This window comes from Podarcis bocagei, assembly GCF_964188305.1.
Source record: "Podarcis bocagei genome assembly, chromosome: 2".
NCBI lineage: Eukaryota > Metazoa > Chordata > Lepidosauria > Squamata > Lacertidae > Podarcis > Podarcis bocagei.
This window is the reverse complement of record NC_138126.1, coordinates 23,932,080-23,953,375: the sequence shown is the minus strand read 5'-3', so window position 1 is coordinate 23,953,375 and position 21,296 is coordinate 23,932,080. Positions and strand designations below refer to the sequence as shown.

Here is a 21,296-nt window from a genome sequence, read left to right as displayed (position 1 = left end):
AAGACAAAATTGGAGCTAAAGGATATTAAACGGGATAAGGAAAGAATTAGAGCCGAAATGTCGGATTTGAATAAAGCACAAGAGGAGATAAAAGATGCTATTGCAATGAATGAACTCCGACAGAGAGAGACGAATCTTAGGCTGAGAGCTATTCCGGAGGTACAAGGCGAGAACATCAAGGAACTATTGATAAGAGAATTAGCGGCTTGGATGGATATATCAACAGAAGAGATGACTGGAAATATACAGAACGCATTTAGAATGCGTGTTAAATCATCAAAAACTAAAAAAATTACAGGAGATTGTCTGATAACATTTAGGGACAAAGAATTTCGAAATAAGGTGTTGCAAAAGAACAGGGAAAAAAGATTAAACATAGGGGGAAATTACATAATCATTTTTAAAGATGTCCCAATTAGACTACTCAAACGAAGAGATTTCTACAAACCACTAGCTCAGATTTTGAAAAGGAATAGAATCGAATTCAGATGGGAATTCCCTGAAGGAATATCATTTGAATATAAAGGGAAAAGACACAGATTATTGAATTCGGAGGAGACCGGGAAGTTCCTGAGGAAGTATAAGGAATTAAGAATAGAGGAGGGTGGAGCAAGAGAAGTAGAGGAAGGACCACTTAGAAAGACGAGAACAGAGGACGAACAAGAAACGAACGGAAGCGGATCAGAAGAAGAGGAAGAAGAAGAAGGGGAGGAAGAAAACACAGAAAACCAATAAAGGAAAGAGAAAGGGGAAAAGGAGGGGAAAATAAGAAAAGAGGAAAAAGTTTAGCGAATGCTAGGCAATATGGGGTTAAAAATTTTGAGTTGGAATGTTAACGGAATAAATGAGAAAAAAAAGAGGAATAAAATTGAGCAATTCTTGAAAAAGAAAAATTTGGATATCATCTGTCTTCAGGAGACGCACGTGGCTAAAAAGCACAGAAAACTGTTAATTAACAAAAGATTGGGAACAGAATTTGAGTCCTCTGATAAAGAAAAGAAAAGAGGGGTTGTGTTGTATATTAAAAATAAGATCGAAGCTAAACAAATATTCAGAGACGAAGAGGGGAGGATGGTTGCCGTCAGGATTAATTGGCAAGGAGAGAGTTTAATCGTGATTGGGATCTACGCACCAAATAATAATAAGAATGAATTTTATAAACACCTCGAAATGAAAATTACAGAATATATGGATCAGAAAATTATCCTTATGGGGGACATGAATGGTGTAGTTTCTGTAGAAATGGATAGATTGAGGGAAGGAGCAAGCAAAGAAGGGAAATTGCCAAAATCATTTTTCTCAATGGTGAAAAATTGTAATTTGATGGATATTTGGCGTCTCAGACACCCATTGGAAAAGCAATATACATTCCACTCTGAGCCACACCATTCGATGTCACGGATCGATCAGGTTTGGATATCAAATGAACTTGGTCCCAGGGTCAAAAAAATTGATATAAAACCGAGAATAATATCTGACCATAACCCGATAGAATGGGAAATGGAGAGTTACGATAAAAGAACTTTTAGATGGAAGCTAAAAGATTATCTCCTAAGTGATCAAAGAATTGTAGAAAATGCACATAAAAAGCTATCAGAATATTTTACGGACAACCGAGACAAAGGTACAAATATTAATACAGTCTGGGACGCCAGCAAAGCCGTGATAAGAGGATACTTTATTCAACAGAACGCGATTAAAAATAGGAACAGAGAGAAAGGAAAAGAGGAAATTCTAAGGCAGATTATGGAAAATGAACAAAAACTAATTCGGAAACCCAACTCTCGGAAAATAAAAGAAAACATAAAAATTCTTCAAGCCCAATTTGCTGCGATAATAAACAGAGAGATAGAATGGAACATCAAAAAGCTGAGACAAAAGAGCTTTGAATTCTCAAACAAATCCGGAAAGTGGCTGGCGTGGCAAATTAAGAAGAGAAAAGAACAAAGTACAATAAATAGAATTGTAATAGAGGGAGAAGAGGTTACTGATCCAAAAGAAATCAGGAAAGAGTTCCTAAACTACTACAGAGGACTTTATAAAAAGAAAGAAAGAAATAACTTAAGGAAAATAGAAAGATTTCTGAAAGAGAAAAGGGTGCAGAAAATCCCAATCGATAAAAAGCAACGTCTAAACAAGCCAATTGAAATAGAAGAGATAGAGGAGGTAATCAAAGATTTAAAAAGAGGGAAGGCTCCGGGACCTGACGGTTTCACAGTAAGCTATTACAAAGAGATGAAAGCTGTGCTTTTGAACCCTTTGAAGGAGACTATGAACAGTGCTCTAAGAAAAGGAGAAATCCCGGAGACTTGGAAGGAGGCGTTCATTACCCTCATTCCGAAACAGGATGCAGACCTAACCCAGGTCAAAAATTACAGGCCAATTTCGTTGTTGAATACGGACTACAAAATATTTGCAGGCATCCTTGCGAGAAGATTGAAGTCCATATTGGGAGAAATCATCCATAAAGACCAGGCCGGGTTTCTCCCAGGCAGGAATATGAGGGACAACCTAAGAAATATAATTAATATGCTTGAATATCTATCGATGAGAATCGATAAGCAGGTGATAATGATGTTTGTGGACGCTGAAAAAGCGTTTGATAATGTGGCATGGGACTTTATGATGAAGAACTTAGAACACCTGGAAGTAGGAGGGAACTTCTATAATGGGGTGAACGCAATATATAGAGAACAAAAGGCCAAACTGATTATAAATAACATTATGACAGAGGAAATAAAGATACAAAAGGGTACAAGACAGGGATGCCCACTCTCCCCGTTGCTATTCATAATGGTTTTGGAAGTACTCTTAAACTCAATTAGACAAAATGAGAAAATTAAGGGAGTGACAATCGGACAGCATGCTTATAAGACCAAAGAGCCAGTGTGGTGTAGTGGTTAAGAGCGGTAGTCACATAATCTGGGAAACCGGGTTCGTGTCTCCGCTCCTCCACATGCAGCTGCTGGGTGACCTTGGGCCAGTCACACTTCTTTGAAGTCTCTCAGCCCCACTCACCTCACAGAGTGTTTGTTGTGGGGGAGGAAGGGAAAGGAGAATGTTAGCCGCTTTGAGACTCCTGAAGGGGAGTGAAAGGCGGGATATCAAATCCAAACTCTTCTTCTTCTTCAAAGCATTCGCAGACGATCTTGTTATAATGACAGAAGACCCAATAACCACAACAGAAGAAATTTTAAAGGAAATAGATCAATTTGGAGAATTAGCAGGCTTTAAATTAAATAAAAGGAAAACAAAGATGATGGTCAAGAACACAGATCAAAGAACAATAGAAACAATCCAAGAACAGACACAGATACAGGTGGTTAAGAAAATAAAATATCTGGGGATCTGGCTCACGCCTAAAAATATAGATCTATATAAAAACAATTATGAGCCGGTATGGAGAGAAATAAGAAAAGACCTGGAAGTATGGGGAAGACTGAAACTGTCCTTCTGGGGAAGGATCAATACCATCAAGATGAACGTACTACCGAGGGTACTATTTTTATTCCAGACCATTCCCATAATTAAGGGGAGTAGAGTGTTTAAAGAGTGGCAGAGAGTATTATCGAGATTTATATGGCAAGGCAAGAAACCTCGCATAAAATATAAATTGTTGACAGATAAAAGAGAAAGGGGAGGATTTGCCTTACCGGACCTTGGACTCTACTATGAGGCGGTATGCCTCTGTTGGGTGAAAGAGTGGGTTAAGCTAAAGAATAAGGAGTTACTTGATTTAGAAGGCTTTAATAACAGGTTTGGGTGGCACGCTTATTTGTGGTGTGGTAAAAGGAAAATGCATAAGGGGTTTGAAGACCATATTTTTAGAGGCCCACTTATCGAAGTATGGGAAAGATATAAGAATGTACTGGAACCAAAGATTCCACACTGGCTCTCACCTCTCGAAGTGATGAGCCTCAAGAAAATTAATATGGATGGGGACTGGGCAACATATGAGCAACTGCTAATGAAAGAGAATGGGAAATGGAAATTAAAACCATATGAGCAGATTAAGGGGCATGTATATGATTGGTTACACCACTTCCAAGTTAACGAGATGTTTAGAAAAGAGGCTAGAGATAGAGGGTATGCAGATAAAGAATCGAAATTTCAGAGGGAAATCATAAATTGCGAGGAGAAAATAATATCTAGAATGTACAAAATGTTGTTGGATTGGAACCTGGCAGATGAAGAAGTTAAGACAGTAATGGTTCGATGGGCTAATGATGTGGGCCACAATATACAATTTGAAGATTGGGAGAACTTATGGAAAGAGGGTCTGGATTTTACTGCATGTATGACTGTGAAAGAGAATGTCATGAAGATGTTTTACAGGTGGTACATAACACCTGTGAAATTGTCAAGAATGTATAAAGTGGATAGCAAATGTTGGAAGTGCGAGGAGAAGGAAGGTACTTTCTACCATATGTGGTGGGAGTGCAGGAGAGTGAAAGAATATTGGGAAGAAGTCTACACTGAATTAAAAAAGGTCTTAAAATATACATTCACTAAAAAATCAGAAATCTTCCTGCTAGGAATTTTAGGGAATGAAATTAAAAAGAAAGACCACAAACTTTTGTACTATGCAACAACAGCCGCAAGGATAGTTCTTGCTCAAAAGTGGAGAAAAAAGGAAATGCCAACAATAGAGGAGTGGAGATCGAAGTTACTAGACTACTCGGACTTGGATAGGTTAACGGGAAAGATTAGACACCTAAGAGACCAAAAGTTTGCCAAGGACTGGGGGAAATATGCGGATTACTTGGAACACCTTAGTGAAGGTCAAATAACGTTAAGGGGATTTAGAGAAGCACTGTAAAAGAGGAAGGGGTATTGTTTAAGGAAAATAGAGGTGAAAAAGTAACCAATGACAATACATAATAGGCAATGTGTATTTTAGATTTTTACTGCGGAAGATTCACGGGCGGGCTGAAGGAAGTCCAGGAAGAGATGACTACGTTAATTCGATGGAAAAATTTTTTATTGTATATATGGAATATTTTTTTTCGTGCTGTATCTTCTTTTTTCTAAACTTTTGCTTGGTCACTTTACCTTTTCTTTCTGTTCTTTATCTTTGGAAAATCAATAAATACTTATCGGGAAGGCTGTTTTTGGAAACGGCATTTTCACATCGAACATGCTTTGGTTTCACAGCCTTTTCCTTCAGGAGCCAGCTTCCCTCGTGGTTGGGCTCCCCTTCAACAGCTAATGCGTTCAAACGCCGCCAGGTAGATGCATCAGCTTCTCTTACCTGCAGTACTGTCCCTCTTATTGTGAGATGGGACTTCTCAAGGAGCTACAGGAAGGACATGAGCAGGGGATAATTCTAGGTGTCTTCTTGTCCCCACACAGTTATCGAGTGTGTGGCTTGCCTAGGCCAAAAAGCAGCAAAATGACCTCTTCCTTCCCGGACAGAATGTGTCCATCCATTTAATGACATCAGATTACTGAATACCGAGCAATGAGGTAACCACCTTGTTTTTCATGGGCTGTTTGCCTTTCTTCTGGCATCCATCCTTTGGGGTTTTAAAGACCACCACAGGCCCATGTGACTGCCTCTCTCTGAAAATTCGTCATCCTCTGCCAGGGATGACTAAGCACTATGTTGTTTTACATCACTTTTAAAATTCATTTCATTGTATTTAAAAGCATTTCTAACCTGCATGATATTTTCTATATCTAAAATAAATAAATAAATCCCTAAGTGGCACACAAAAACAACATAAAAAAACAATAAAACGGCATAATAAAAGCAGTAAACCATCAGTATGAAAACAAGATAAAAACCAGGATCAGGTTAAAGCAGGAATTCGGAAACAAGAGATTCTTGTGGGTCAGGGAAATCCTGGGCAAATGAAGAAAATGTCTTCACAAGACATCAGAAGCCACTGGATCAATGCTATTTCACATGTGGCACAGGGATAGGGCATTCCATGGTACAGGAGCTATGGTGGGAAAAGGCCCATTTGGGCTCACCGGCCTCGTATTCTGTTGGGTGGGGTCCCATGAATAAAAGTTCCCCAGATGATCTAAGTCAGTAGTCCTCAGCTGCTTGACCCACCTCTGGCACAAAGATGTGTTTGGGTACCCACTTCATATTTTCTTTACCATATATTCATATGGTGGCAATAGTGCTGATGTAACTTACCTTATGTTAGGCTGCATCCCAGTCATGCCATCTGACCCAGCAGCTGAAGATCTCAGTGATTGCACAGGTCTTTAGAGGGGCAAGCGGCCTGCTAAGTGACCTACTTGTTGGGCTTTTGAGAGGCTCTAATTTTTTTGCCCAGAGGTGGTGATGGCAGACTACAGCTTTGGGCCCATAGATGTGCTTTAAAAGTTAAGTATTTTGGATGCGGGTGGCGCTGTGGTCTAAACCAGTGTTTCCCAACCACTGTTCCGCGGCACACTAGTGTGCCGCGAGATGTTGCCTGGTGTGCCGCAAGATGTTGCCTGGAGGGAGGCGGGCGAGTCGGGCGGCGAGAGGCGGGGCGGCGGCGGCGAGGAGAGGCCGCCCAGCGCGGGGCTCTCGCCGTCTGCCTGCCTGGCTGCCTGCGAGCTCGGCGGGCAGCGCCTCCGTCCGCAGCGCCCGCCTCGCAGCTCTCATTCCCTGCCCCTGCCAAAGCTCACCCAGCCAAGCCGCGCTCTCCTTCCTGCCTCGCTTTGCTGCCTCCTCCCCCCCCCCCAAAGCTTGGAGGTTCCCCGGCAAGGGGGAGGGGAAAAAATTGAAACTTACACTTTCGTGCGTCCCTCCCGGCGTGACGCTGCGCGCTGACGTCACGGGGCTGTAATGGTGGTGTGCCTCGAGATTTTTTTCATCAAACAAGTGTGCCTTTGCCCAAAAAAGGTTGGGAAACACTGGTCTAAACCACAGAGCCTAGGTCGGCAGTTCAAATTCCTGCAACAGGGTGAGCTCCCGTTGTTCGGTCCCAGCTCCTGCCCGCCTAGCAGTTCGAAAGCACGTCAAAGTGCAAGTAAATAAATAGGTACCACTCCAGCGGGAAGGTAAACGGCATTTCCGTGCGCTGCTTTGGTTCACAAGAAGTGGCTTAGTCATGCTGCCCACATGACCCGGAAGCTGTCTGCAGACAAACGCCAGCTCCCTCGGCCTATAGAGCGAGATGAGCGTGCAACCCCAGAGTTGTCCACGACTGGACCTAACGGTCAGGGGTACCTTTACCTTTATTTTGGAGATGGCACTTATAACTTTCTTCTAGACCCTAAAATAAATATGGGAGACCCCTGTATGTCTCCCCCCAGCTATGTTAAGAGTCAGTCCATTATGTTCTTCTGGGCGCATGTGGAAAAAGCAAGGCACCTTCTCCCTTTGCGAAGATGTCCTATTCCTAACTCTGGGAGGACACTGGTGCCTAACAGGATGGGAATGTGATTAGAGGAACTAATCTGCCCAAGCCCAAAACCTGACACCCCAAACCCCTAGTTTCCATGAAAGATTAGTAGGGTTCAGGGCAGCCTGCAGCAACCTGGCTACCTCCAGATGTCTTGAAATGCAGTTTCCAGTGGCCAGGGCTGATGGGAATTGTAGTCCAAAACAGCCAGGGAAGGGTGAGGAGGGAAGGCTAGCTTAGGGCAGGCGAAGCCAATGTAGTGCCCTCTGGTGGTTAGTGGACTACAATTCCCTTCATTCCTGACCGTGGCTATGCTGCCTCTGATGGGAGTTGTAGTTCAGCAACACCTGGCAGGCGCCACGTTGGTTATCCCTAGACCCTGATGGGTGAGAGCAGGGAGATTTGGAGAACCAAGAATTGCTCTTTTCTGCTTGCACTTCCCCTCCCTTCCCCCTCCCTGTTTTCTTCTGTGCGTGCCCTTTCCTCTCCCCGAGACTCCGTTTCCCCGCCAGGGGTGAACCCCAGCGAGCGGCTGGTGAAAGTACATTGATCTGCAGGGAAGCTCTTTATTCCTTTCTTTGCTTCCGTTCCTTTCCCAGCCACCTCCGCATGTCTCCGTGCCAGGAAAATGTCAGCAGCCAGCAGGGAGGGGAGCTGGTGACATACACCACCTCCTCCCCGTTTCCCAAAGCTGGGAAAAGAGCCGAGGACTTCACAGTGCGCGCGCCCCCCTCCTCCACCACTACCACCAAACACACACACACGTACCACCATCGTTGTATCATCTGGGCTCCCCTTCCAGCGAATCTAGGAATCCTGACCCCCAGTGTCTCTGTTCTAAACCAGAAAACTGTTGTCTCCCCCCGCCCGCCCCACACACAGCAGGAAAGGGAACAGATCTGATGCAGTTCAAAGCAACTGCTTCTAGCTTGTTTTCACATTAGGGTGTCTCCTCCCCCCCCCCCCCGCCACTTTATCTTTTGCTGAACTAATATATAGAAAGAGTTTCTTCTGGTCAGCTGGAAGTTGAGAAGCATGATGCACCCCTTAGATGGAGCTCCGTCTGCATGTGGGGCTGGGATCCCTTTGCTCCCCACATCCTGGCCTGATGGCTGTGAACCCCTGTCCTTCATTAAGCTGTGCCCACTGCGTCCTTGTGTCAGTGCTCTCCGCACCTCTCAGACTGCGCCTCTGCTTCTCCCTCGGTATCAACTGTTTTGATCGATCCCATCTGCCTTTTCTACTCTCCTTTTCTCCTCCTCCTCCCCTGCCCCCCCCATCTCTGTACATCTCCTCCACAAAGCTTCTCCCATCTCCTCTCCTCTCTTCCCTGCTCTCTCTGCTTTGCCTCCAGACGATCCGTTTATTCAGCATTTGTCCTCATTTGCTTGCGCACAGTTTACGCAGAGGTTAGATTACGGGCACTTCCAGGCTCTCGCTTGTTTTGGGGTGGGATCCAGTCGCATATCAGCACGTTCAGGTTGCACAACTACGGGAGCTCTCGTGCAAAAATAGGTAATTGAAATTAAACCCTGATTCCCGAGAAGATCGGACTCTTGTGATAAGGCAAGTGGAGTGACATTTGTTTGGATGCAATGTCGTCGTCCAGCCTCCGGACAAACAAATCAGAGTGAACGCTCATTAAATAGCCAGTGTGTCATCTAATCTCCTTGCAAACAATGCCCAACAGCCTGTCCGTCCGGAAATGCCTTACATCCAGGCTTCACTGAGCATTAGTTCAGATCTGCTTGTGGGGCAGTAATAGGACAGTGAGCGTTTCTCCTGATTTGTTTGCGTCCATTTAATTTCTGTGTCTTCTTGTTTGACATTTCCTCACCCCACACTTTTCAGTGAATTTCCCCATCACTTTTCCAAACTACAAAAAAACTCCCAATTCTTTTTTTTTAAAGTGGACTTGTTAGGGCAACAGAGCCCTTCCATCCACGTTGATAGCGCAAACCTAAAGTTATGGGATGTGAGCGACTCCTTCCAGAAAAGCAGGGAGAGTCTGGAGGCAGCTTTCACCAGCTTCTTCTTCAACCCTCCTTCATCCTTGACCCCATCGCTGGGTTTCCTCTCTCTGAAACTCTGCATCCCTGTCAGTTTCCCTTTTCCCTCCCTCCCTGCAGCAGCCCAGCTCTCAACCCCAGCTCCATCTTTCCCGGTCTCGTCTACTCCCTTTCTGCCCGGCTTCGCCACCAGCTGCTTTTCCACCCCTTCAATCCATCTCAGTCTCCCTCTCTCATCTCTTTCGCCTCCATACTTTAGGCCTGTGCCACCTCCTTCCACAAACCTCAATGCATCTTCTCCTCACTGACTATTTACACCAGCCTCTTCTCCATCCCCTCAACACAGGGATGTGGGACACCTGTGGCTCTCCAGAGGTTGTCGGTTTCCAACTCCCATCAGCTCCACCCAGCATGGTCAATGTTCATGGGAGCTGGACCCCAGCAAGACCTGGAGCTAGCCTGAGGTCCTTCTAGTCTTCCTCTTTTTAGTATGCCCGCCCTCTCTCTGATCATCCATCCACTTCTGTTTTTCTCCACCTGCCTCTTTCTCTCCATCTTCCCCTGACTTTTCATCCCTTGGGCCTCCGTTGCCTCTTCACTCCGAGTCTCCATCCAAGCATCTTTTCTTACCAACCGGTTCCTCCTGCCTCCTTCCCTTTCTCTCCATCCTATTCTCACTTCCCCACAATCTCCTAGCCTTCCTCCACCACGTGCTCTTACTCCATCACTACAGGCCATTTCCCCCTCCTCCTCACCTCAACTATTTGCCCCTCATTCCCATCCACCCCTCTTTGATTTCTATTCTGATCCTTCCTCCCTTCCCAATCTATACCTCTCAAGTTCTCCATCCCTGAGCGCCTCTAGCCACCCAGCCCTCTTCCTCCACCCATCCGTGGATGTCTTCTGCTCCTCCATCTCTTCCCCGCAGCCAGACACGCACACCTGTGCTCCCCGCTTCCTTCACCTGACTTCCCCGTCCCTCCATCACCCTGCCACTTTCCCTGCTCTCCACCAGCACCCCGTGTTTCCTTTCCTGTTTCTCTCCATCATCCCAAGTTGTTTCCTTATCCCCTGTCCTCCCCCCTCTCTTCTCCATCACCCCCATCTTTCCCCACACCTCCTCCTGTGGCCCCCCTCCCCCTCTCCTTCCTCCACCGCCTCCTCGGCCTCTACCTCCCTCGCCTCGCTTGCCCTGGTCCCCATCCCCACCCCTTTGCGCCGGGACGTGGCGCCGCGGTGGGCTCCCCTTGCAACCCCCTTCCCCAGCCCCGGACTAACGCCGGCTCCGCGCTGACATCAGCCCCCTCCCTCTCTCCCTCCTCCTCCCCCTCCCCTCCCCGCTCTCCCTCCTCCTCCTCCTCCCCTCCCCCCTCGGCTGGCTCGCTCGCCCGCTCGCTCACTGCAGCACCGACGCCGGGCAGCGCCATGGAGGAGCCGGCTCTGGCGCCCTCGCCGCCGCCGCACAGTGCAGCCAGCGCCGCCGCCGCGCGCCCTCGCCGCCAGCGCCGCCGCCGCCCCTGACCTCCGGCCGGCCGCACACCATGGCCTGGCCCGGCCCGCGCCCCGCCGGGGGTGCCCAGGCGGCCTTGCTGGTGCTCACGGGCTGGCTCTTGCTCTCTCCCCCGCTGGGCGCAGGCAAGAAGAGGCTGCACATCGGCGCGCTCTTCCCCATGACCGGCGGGTGGCCCGGGGGCCAAGCCTGCCTGCCCTCGGCCCAGATGGCCCTCGACGACGTCAACAGCCGGAGGGACATCCTGCCCGACTACGAGCTGCGCCTCGACCACCGCGACAGCGAGGTGAGACGACGGGGCGACCCGTCCCAGCCTTACCCCACCCTCCCAAGCCGCCCCGGCCCGTTCAGGGGGCGACACGTGGGCATCGCTGCGGGGATGAGCGGCTCTGGAGGTTGGGGGACGGGGGACGACGACACCCCATCACACTGGACGGCGGGCGGGATGGGGGGCATCGGCAGGGGTTGGTGGTGCACCTCCTGGTGCAAGTGCAGCGAAGTGAGCCCTGGGTGGATGGACTCACAGGAGTAACTGAGGTGCTGGGGCTGGTCTGCATCCTTCCACCCACTCCCTCGCAGATTCTAGAGGGGCACGGAGAGCCCAGGCTGCGCTGTCCAAGGGCTGTCCATCCTTCCCCCTAGAACGCCCCTGGGAGAAGGGATGGATGAAAAGACCTTGAAAGTAGGAAGCAGATGTGTGGGAAGGTGTCAAGACAGCCAGTCAGTACCCCATGAGAGCTGGGAGGTGAGGGGCGAGGGAGCTGGCCAAGGCCGGAGGGATGCAAGATTAAACGGGGCAGTGCCGCGGAGGGTCCCTTCTGCCCCCTCACCTTTCATATGGGACCAGAGCATCTCCTTTGGACAGAGAACCTTGCGGTCCCATCAGCTGCCAAGAGAGGAAGGCAGAGAGGGCTGGGGGAAAACTGGGCATGGGGAGGTTTGGTGGGCTCCAAACGGAAAGGGGGTGCTAGGAGTGAGGGACGTGCCACAGAGATATATCAGGGCTTTGGGAGAGATGCAAGCCAGGGTTGCAAAGTGGGGTGATTGGCCCAACATGGCAGCAGCAGTCAAGGTGAAAAGGGAGGCAAGAAGTCTGCAAAGGGAAGAAGCCATCTCAGCAGTGCATGCAGTGGGAGAAGAGTCCTGGGGGAGTGGAGCTGGTGGGAAGTGGGGGGGGGCTTCCAGGGACGTAGATGCAAGGCAGGTTGCACAAGAGGAAGATTCGCGTTGAGCCTTACCAGGTGACCCACTGATGGTGTGGACAGAAGTAGGCATAGGGAGATGTGCTCCCCCCGCCCCATGCTTTTTTCCTTGCAAGGTGGGGGAAGCTGGGGAGATGCAGGATCTCGCTTCTGTCAAGGGAATGGAAGGATCAGCATGCGGGGATGGTGCTACTGTTTGTGGCTATGGGAAGTGTGACTCGGAAGAGCAGCATTAGATCTGTTGGTGTCAATGGAGTCCTGTGTGCCAGGGCTACAGAAGGAATCCTCTCTGTGTGTTGGTTTCCCCTCTGGCAATATGGACCAGACTGTGGGTGATGACTACTAAGGGGAAGACTATCTCTTGGATTGGGATCCAAACGAGAGGTCCGAGGGGTGGGAGATGGGATGATGTGGCACCAAGGTGGGAAAAGGTGGGTGGTCGCCGGTGCCAGTGTGGATCGGTTTCCTGGGGTAGAGATTGCAGGAGGGCAAGTGGTCCATTTGAGAGGGAATATCTGGAGCTGCCTTATTCAGAGTCAGACTATTGGTTCCTCTGACTCAGTGCTGTCTGCACTGTCTGGCAGCATCTCTCCAGGGTTTCAGGCAGGGGACGTTCCCAGCCTCACCTGGCAATGGCAGGGATGGGACCACCTGCAACCTTCTGCCTCTCAAGCAGATGCTCTTCCACTGAGCCACAGCCCAGGTGAAGCTCACCTGCCCTTGGCTCTCCGCTGCCTCTTCCTAGAGCCATGAGCTTGATTAAAGCTTGTTTCTGGAATTGCTGACCTACATTAAGAGTACTCATCTTTAACCTTGGGTCTCCATACATTGCTGGACTTCAACTCCCATCATTCCTACCCTTGGCTAAGTGGGCTGGGCATAATGGGAGTTGCAGTCCAGCTATATCCCCAGCCAATTTACCCAGTGTTGGGAATGGTAGCAATATGGGGATCCAAGGTTAGAAACTGAAGAGAATTCAACAAGGAGTTATGGCGGCAGGAGGTGGAGGGTGGTGGAAGAATCCCAGCATTTTTTTTAACCCTGTCAGTTCTTTCTTTCCTAGAGGTACCTTTTGAACCAAAAGCATAAATGAATTTCCCCGCTCCAGGATGTGTGTGTGTCACAGCCAGTATGAGACAGAATTAAGAGGGATGTTCAAATCTAGAAGGCACTGCAGCATCCTCAAGAGGCAAACTGTCCAAGGCAGGACTTCCAACTTGGCCCAGGTCTTGCCTGAACTGGGAACCTGTCCCAGGGTCTCCCCCTGAGCTGCCAGTACAGTTGCAGACAGATCTGGGCCTTGAGAAATGCTCAGCTTTCTCAGGCATGCTGCCCTCTCCCTCTCTAACCGCTTTACTGTGTATTTGCATATACGTTGTTCTAAGTCGGTGTCCTGCGCAAGTGGGACTTAGCCATTTAGGTACGAATGCAATGGAACGGCAACCAAAGGCTCTGTCCAATTTGATTCCACAGGCAAACAGCATGGTGGTTTGTACAGCCAGATTTTGCCACGTGCTCTCTCTTTCTCTCCCGTTCTTGTTTTTTGTTTTCTTTCCCTGCGCATTCATGCCTCTGTGTACTCATTCACTCTGCCTGTTGTGCGTTTGTGCCTGCCGTGTGTTTACAGGAACATCGGAAGCGTCCTTGTTCTGAGTCAGACCATTTGTCTTGCCGAGCTCGGTACCATCTATGCTGGCTCTCAGGGGCTCTCCAGAGTTTCCAACAGGGGACAAAAACACTGACTGGCAGCGGCTCTTCAGGGTCTCAGACAGGGAGCCGTTTGTAGTCTTACCTGGAGGCGCCAGGGATTGAACCTGCGACCTCCTGCTTGCAAAGCAAAATGCTCTCCTGCTGAGCTACGGCCCCTTTCTCAAGGGGGCCGGTGTTCCCTCTTTAATGTACCTTGTGCCATTCTTCAGGTGCCAGTCCTGTCTGGTTTCCAATACGTGCATTCGTACCTGTTAGCAGTTCACCCATGCTCCTCAACACCCACCCAGCTCTTCACACTTCTGTCTTCTACATTCAATGACTTTCAGGATAGCAGCAGGGCACCTCCCTCTGCTAATGTCCAGGGGTAGCCCTGCTTCTAAGCACCAGTTGCTGCAAACCTCAGGAGGGAACAGGATTCTTTTGTTTGGGTCCTGCGTGCAGGACCCACACGCATCTGATTTGATGACCTAGATAGGCTATTGGCCTGATCCAGCGCAGGCCCTTCTTCTGTTCTCGTCACCAGTTTTCTCTGAGCATCGAAATGTGCCAGAGGTCAGGAACAAGAAGAGGAACCCAACTGGCAACACAAGGGGAGAGAGGAGCTCTCACTGTACGGCTTCAGCCTTCTAGGGTTTCATCACAGCCAAGCAGGGCCTGGGAGGAAGCCATGCTGTTGTTTTTGTTGCCAAGCTCTTTGGCTTTCACTGGTAGTACTGGAAAGGCCATTGAAACGCAGTTCTCTTTTTTCCCAGGTTACAATAAAACCAGGCCACATTTCCTCATCTCCCCAAACTGGGAGATGGCATCTGCTGGAGTATACGTACCTTTGGCTTTCTGAGTGGCAGGTGCCTATAGATTGCTTGCATTGACCTGAGCATGGTCATAGGTAAAGACAGACCTCTCTCTGTGTGCATGCATCTTTTCCAAGAAGGCCCATATTGCAGCGGACTTGAGTTTGTGGCGCATGTTTTCGACGTAAGAAGAGCCCTTCGGGAATGAATTGGACCACAGGCCCGTGGAGCCCGGCATCCTGCTGTCACAGTTTTTTGCTCTTTTCTATTATGGGCTGTGTGTTATTCTGCTGCAAAAGGCCCCCGAGATCAGTGGAGGATGGGGGGCATACAAATTTAATAAATGAAATTAAATTCCTGTGGGGAGTCCCTGAAACGCAACAGCCGCTCTTCCCCTGCACTTGCAGGTGCAAGCAACGGGCAGACTATAGAAAGCCGAATCGGCTTCCAGTGCCCATTCCGTGGCCACTCCGCCTTCCACGAACACACGTGCCCTCCCACTCTCTGTCTGGCTCTGCCCACGCTTCTTGCCAGAAGTGGCGTGTTCTTTCCACATCCAGCGCTGTGCACCTCACCCTAAGCGCCCCCATCTCTCTGTTCACCCACAAAACCGAGTCTGTCACCTCTCCGTCTGTCCTGCCCGTTTCCTTGTCCCCAGCCATCGTTTCCAGAAGCGCTGCTCTGTTCCGTGCCCGATCCCAAAATTCACAGCCACTGATCCATCCGCCCCTCCGTCAATCTCTGTGGTCTCGTCTGTCCCTCTTCCCACGCATATACATCAATCCTCCCCCCCCACCCCGAAGAAAGCTGCCTTTGCTGTGTTGATTCTTCTCTATTCTCTCACTCGCTCTCTTCGGCTACCCTGGGTGCTTCCTGGTCCCCCACCCACCCTGCGCCCCGCGTTCCTCCTTTTGTTCCCTCCCAATTGAAGCCCCGCTCCCTGGCGCTGACAGGTTGCCGTGGCAGCGCCTGCGATGGGGTTGCCATGGAAACTGATCCTCTTTCCCGGGCAGCTATGCCCTGAATAATTCATCATCCCCTTGCGGTGGAGGCGCACAGCCAGGAGCAGGATGGGCAGCCCTGGCGGTTCTTGGAATGGGGGGAGAAGTAGAGGGTGGGATGCCTAGTATATTTGCCCAAAGAGAAGAAAAGAAAGTGCAACCCAGCAGGGCGGAGGTCAGGTGGGGTGTGTGGGAAGATCTTAGCTACACAGAAAGAGAGAAAGGCGTTCCTTGCCTCTTTAAGTCCTTCGGAAGCGGAGGGTAAATTGGCAGCTATATTTGGGAACCTGCCTCCCCAAGCTGCTGCTCAGAACGCCGGCAGGCCACGTTGTTCTGTGCCGTGCTTGTGATGCCGAAGAATGGAGCCTCCATGTTCAGGGACAGAATATCTCCAATCCCAATTGGCAGGGGAGGGTGGTCTCCCATTATGCTGTGCTGGTGGAAGAAGACATGCAGGGACAGCCCTCCCGCTGGCCATTAATAGCAGGATCAGTGCAGGAGGAGATGGGCCCTTTGGCAAGAAAAAGCCAGCCCTTGTTATGCAATGTCTTCTCCTGCGTTTCCTCCTGCCCCATCTTTCCTGTTGCACGATGGCAATAGAAAGGTGGGCAAACCAGCCCCATGCAAGACCTAAGGGAGGAGGAAATCCATCCATCAAAATCTCAGCAGCTGTTGAAAAACCTGCACAGGGTCTGGCTTTGTCGTCTTACGTTTTTGCAAACAGAGGGACGATTCTGCCCCCACCCTCACATATCCCTTACTGCTCAGGGCAGATGTGTAGATGGCCTGTTTAAAGGGAAATAGCTTTCCTTCCCGGTTCCTGCATCAAACCAAGCACTCTGGTCCACCACTCTTGGCCTTGTTCCTTAAGCCCTGAGCACTTGAGGCCTCTCCAGATGTTTACACTGTTTTCATAGGGTGGGGATAGGAAAAGAAGGCATTTGAGAGGGGGAAGCTCATCTGCAACTCTCCCTCTCCCTCTCACTAGCCATAGGAGTGAAACCGAGGAAACACAGTTGAGCCCTTGCCTGAAAGTGCAGGTTAGCGTTGCACCCCCAGGAACACAGAACTATTAGCCTGTCTCAGTCAGTAATGCACTGTGCTGGGGGTCGAACTTTTTACATGCACAGCATCATGTTCTAGTTATCACTGAGCCACAGTCCCCACACCCACAGGGCCTTTCACCTCTCTGTTCGTCAAGCTCCCTTCTCCATCCTTCAGATCCATTTTGCTAGCAAAGCTTCTTTCATCCCATGGCACATCGCCTTGCCCAAATTTTCACGGCCACCTGACCCTTTCCCATCCTGTCTCCACCGCTGCCTTCTCAAGCACTGACCTTCCATGCCTGCTAAGTCGACGGCAGCTCTTTTGGACAGGAGCCACGTCCTGCGTCCGCGTCATGTGCAATGCCTAGTATGTGATTTTAGCCTTTCCTCCCAGCTGTCTCCTGGATTTGTTTCCCCGAGTGTGTCGGGAGTGTTTGCGTGCAGGTTAGGGATATACCTTGCCACCTTTGTGACGGGATTTGTTCTCTGTCCGCCCCGCTCCGTGCAGTGCGAACCAGGCGTGGCCACCAAATTCCTCTACGAGCTCCTCTACAATGACCCCATCAAGATCATCCTCATGCCAGGCTGCAGTAGTGTCTCCACCCTGGTGGCCGAAGCAGCACGCATGTGGAACCTCATTGTGGTGAGCATACCTTGCACTTTGTGTATCCGTTTGGGTGTGTGTGTGTGTTGCCTGTGGATTTTCGTGGGGGAGGCGGGTCTTCCCACGAAGCAGGGTTCAGCTCAGCAACCTTTTTTTCAGAACTGGAAGCTGTGGCGAGAGTGCCTCTGAGTGTGTGCAGAGCGCACTTCTGTAGACACTAAGCTAGCACAGCCCACACCTAGGATTGGGAGATAAGGTTTCCAGGTGAAACTTCTCTGCGGGGGTGGGACCCCCACATTGGGTGCTTCCAGACAGTCATGCTTTTTCGGTGGGATTCAGTCACCCACCAGCTGATTGGGGTTAAACCATTATAGCTGTTTAGAAGGTCTTGCGGAACAAAGAAAAAATGACTGGACTGTTTGCAGTAAGGAAAGTGGCAAGAAAACATGTTGGAAATGTGGGAGGGGGCGCTTGCTTTGACGCAAGGTCCTCTAACACCCCCGCAAAACAAATCAGAACGAATGCACATTAAATAGCAGGTGTGGTGCTACCCACCATTGGCCCTCAGCAGACAATGCTCAATAAACAGGCCGCCTGGAAGCGTCCGGCATCCACCACCAGCACCTCTAGAAAGCAGGTTTGAGAGCAAGGCCCTGAGGGATAGCTCAGTCGGTAGAACATGGGACTCTTAATCTCAGGGCCATGGATTCGAGTCTCACATTGGGTGAAAGATTCCTGCATTGCAGGGGGTTGGACTAGATGACCCTTGTGACCCCTTCCTGATTCTGTGAAGGGTAGGGTGGTGTCTCTGTGCCAGAGTTAACGATGGGTGGGAAACTTTGAACCCATAGACTGAATGAGGCCAGTGTTGGCGGTGTCAGCCTTTTAAAGCCCTGTTTCCCGTCTCTTCCTCCTTTCCTTGCAGCTGTCCTACGGCTCCAGCTCTCCGGCCCTCTCCAACCGCCAGCGCTTCCCCACCTTCTTCCGCACGCACCCGTCCGCCACTCTGCACAACCCCACCCGCGTGCAGCTCTTCAAGAAGTGGAGCTGGACCAAGATCGCCACCATACAGCAGACCACAGAGGTGTTCACCTCGGTATGGAGAGACCCCAGCCTTGCGCAGAAATCCCCCACCTGACACACCTTTTGGGCATCCTGGGACTTCCTGCAGCATCTCAGCCCAGAGCATTGCCCAACCCCCCCCCCAAAAAAAACCCCAGACAGCGGTGCTGCTTAAGCACTTAAAAGGACTCAGGAGCACAGACGCCTACCACAGAATTGATAGGGGAACAGGTGGTGCTGTGGTCTAAACCACCGAGCCTCTTGGGCTTGCTGATCAGAAGGTCGGCGGTTCAAATCCCCATGACAGAGTGAGTTCCCGTTGCTCTGTCCCAGCTCCTGCCAACCTAGCAGTTCGAAAGCACACCAGTGCAAGCAGATAAATAGGTATCACTGCGGCAGGAAGGTAAACAATGTTTCCATGCGCTCTGGTTTCCATCACGGTGTTCTGTTGCCCCAGAAGTGGTTTAGTCCTGCTGGCCACATGACCTGGAAAGCTGTCTGAGGACAAACGCCGGCTCCCTCGGCCTGAAGCGAGATGAGTGCCGCAACCCCATAGTCACCTTTGACTGGACTTAACCATCCAGGGGTCTTTTACCTTTTTTACATTTTACCATGGATTTGAACAAGATTTGCACAAACTTCTAGGAAAGTAAGAAGGTCCCACCCATGTCGCTGTTTGCACCATACTTCCCCCGGGGGATCTCTTAATTTGTTAAGGGCGCTGAGAGTTTGCCAGGAGACCCCTCCCAGAGCTACAGTTCCCAGCACTCTTAACAAACTACAATTCCCAGATTTTTGGTGGGGGGTGGGAGCCATGACTGTGGAAGTGGTATAAGAGTGCTTTCAATATATGGTGTGAATGTCACCTTAATGCCCTATATGCAAGGTTTAAAGAAATGTGTTTTCCCATTACAGAAAGGAGATGGAAGGGGGCAGGAGAACCACCATACAAGTCCCAGGGCTTGGACCCTCTGGGACATCCCCAATGAGTCCCCTGGTGCCAGGGGCAAGTCATGAGGTTGCCCTTGTAATTTGCATTTATTTAAACAACAGCAACAAACCAGTCCCCAATATTTGATTGATTCTGGCAACGGCCAAGAACAGAGTTGCTTTTCAAGGGTTCCCATTAAGTTCTGTGGCACCAAACAAATGAGCTATATTTTGTGGAACACAATAATCTTCTTGAGACTGTGTCAGAGCCAATCTATTCTCTAGTGCCAGCAGCAATTCTCCTGGTTGTTACACCAAACTGGGGCTGGTGGATGTTGTGGTCCATCTGGAGGGAACCAAGTTGGGAAAGGCTGTTTTAAGGAGTCGTTTATCTGCCGGAACTGATCTTGTGAATTCCCAAACTTCAGCAGGCTATCAGAGTTTGTCTGTCTCATAGCACAAAAACCCCTTCTCTGAGCTGAACTTCAGGATTGTCATCCCTAAACACAATCCAACTGAAGTTCAAGGCCTTTTTTCTTAAAAATCCTCATCTGTGTGTGATGTTTCCTTCAGCTGTAACATAACCATTGCTTTATCCTGAACACACACAAATCCATGCACTGTACCGTAATATTAGAACCTTGAAACTTTCAGCTTTCTTTCAAAATAAGTTTCTAGTCCTTATCAGGACCCAAGTTATCTTTAAGACCTTGTTTGTTTGTTTGTTTTTCAGTGCTTCTAAACCTCACTTTCCTCTTAGTAAAAAAGAATCAGAAGGAAGTAGACAAACTAAAAACCACAGTATTACAGTAAAAACGATCTAAAATGTCAAACACATCAGCTTGTGCTTGATTAGTACAATTGTATCAATCTTATGCAGGCTGTTAATGGGACGCGGGTGGCGCTGTGGGTTAAACCACAGAGCCTAGGACTTGCCAATCAGAAGGTTGGTGGTTCGAATCCCCGCGACGGGGTGAGCTCCCGTTGCTCGGTCCCTGCTCCTGCCAACCTAGCAGTTCGAAAGCACGTCAAAGTGCAAGTAGATAAATAGGTACCACTCTGGCAGGAAGGTAAACGGCATTTCCATGCACTACTCTGGTTCGCCAGAAGCTGTCATGCTTAGTCATGCTGGCCACATGACCCGGAAGCTATACGCCGGCTCCCTCGGCCAGTAAAGCGAGATGATCGCCGCAACCCCAGAGTCGGTCACGACTGGACCTAATGGTCAGGGGTCCCTTTACCTTTGCCTATCAATATTATGCAGGCTGTTAATGTGCTGGGTAATAATAATAAGCAGCAAGGAGAGAGGTCTCTGCTGCAAGGAGCTTACAGTCTGAAGTTAGGCAGCTGAGAGAGCGAAGAAAAGAATGGGAGAGGAATGGATAAAACGAAAACAGGAGGAGGCAGGGATGTTGTTAGTCTGCCTCTAGACTGCTCTCTCTGGCATAAAGCATATCTCTCGGTCCCTTTTTCCTACTGAATCTTAATAAATGTCATCTAAGATCTCTGCCGAGCGCTGTTCCCTCTCCAAGATGTCCTAAGAAGAATTACCACTTCCAGTTTCAGACAAGGAAATCGCACCGACAAAAGAAGTGGAACATTTCTACCAGCTGCGCTCCGACATGTCCATCACATTAATGCAAATGTTAAGCTAATGAAGCTATTTTTGTGTGGACTGCGATAAGCAAATGGGCTGCAGCCCTCCGTGCCTCATTGTGGTACATTTCCACAAGCTCCCACAGGGCCGGGCAATTCTCCTGCTGCTGAAGAAACCCTTGTCTAATCTCAGTCCTTAAAAAGAGCCACTTAGAAAATTTGTCTGACCATAGTTGTGCTGATTGGTGCAATACGTGACTGGTCACAGAAGCCATTCCATGGTTCTTACAGAATCTTGGGGGCGAGTATTATTATTATTATTATTATTATTATTATTATTATTATTATTATTATTATTATTATTTACACCAGGCTCACAATGCAGCACAGATTCCTGTACTGTTAGGCGCCAAATTTCCATGTTACATTAGTCATGCATTTTGGAAAGTGTGCTTATTTTGGAGAGAGAGGACACGCTCCTTACTT

The 21,296-nt window shown here is 49.2% G+C and overlaps 1 protein-coding gene across 1 annotated transcript in view; it reads left to right on the top strand.

Annotated features, from left to right (window-relative positions):
* Positions 1-21,296, top strand: part of GABBR1 (gamma-aminobutyric acid type B receptor subunit 1) — a 187,509-nt gene that overhangs the window by 123,219 nt on the left and 42,994 nt on the right. The window contains exons 7-9 of the mRNA XM_081181814.1: positions 10,994-11,154; positions 17,127-17,261; positions 18,148-18,318. Of these exons, the coding sequence (XP_081037940.1) occupies positions 10,994-11,154; positions 17,127-17,261; positions 18,148-18,318 (467 nt within the window). The remainder of the gene's footprint in view (positions 1-10,993; positions 11,155-17,126; positions 17,262-18,147; positions 18,319-21,296) is intronic.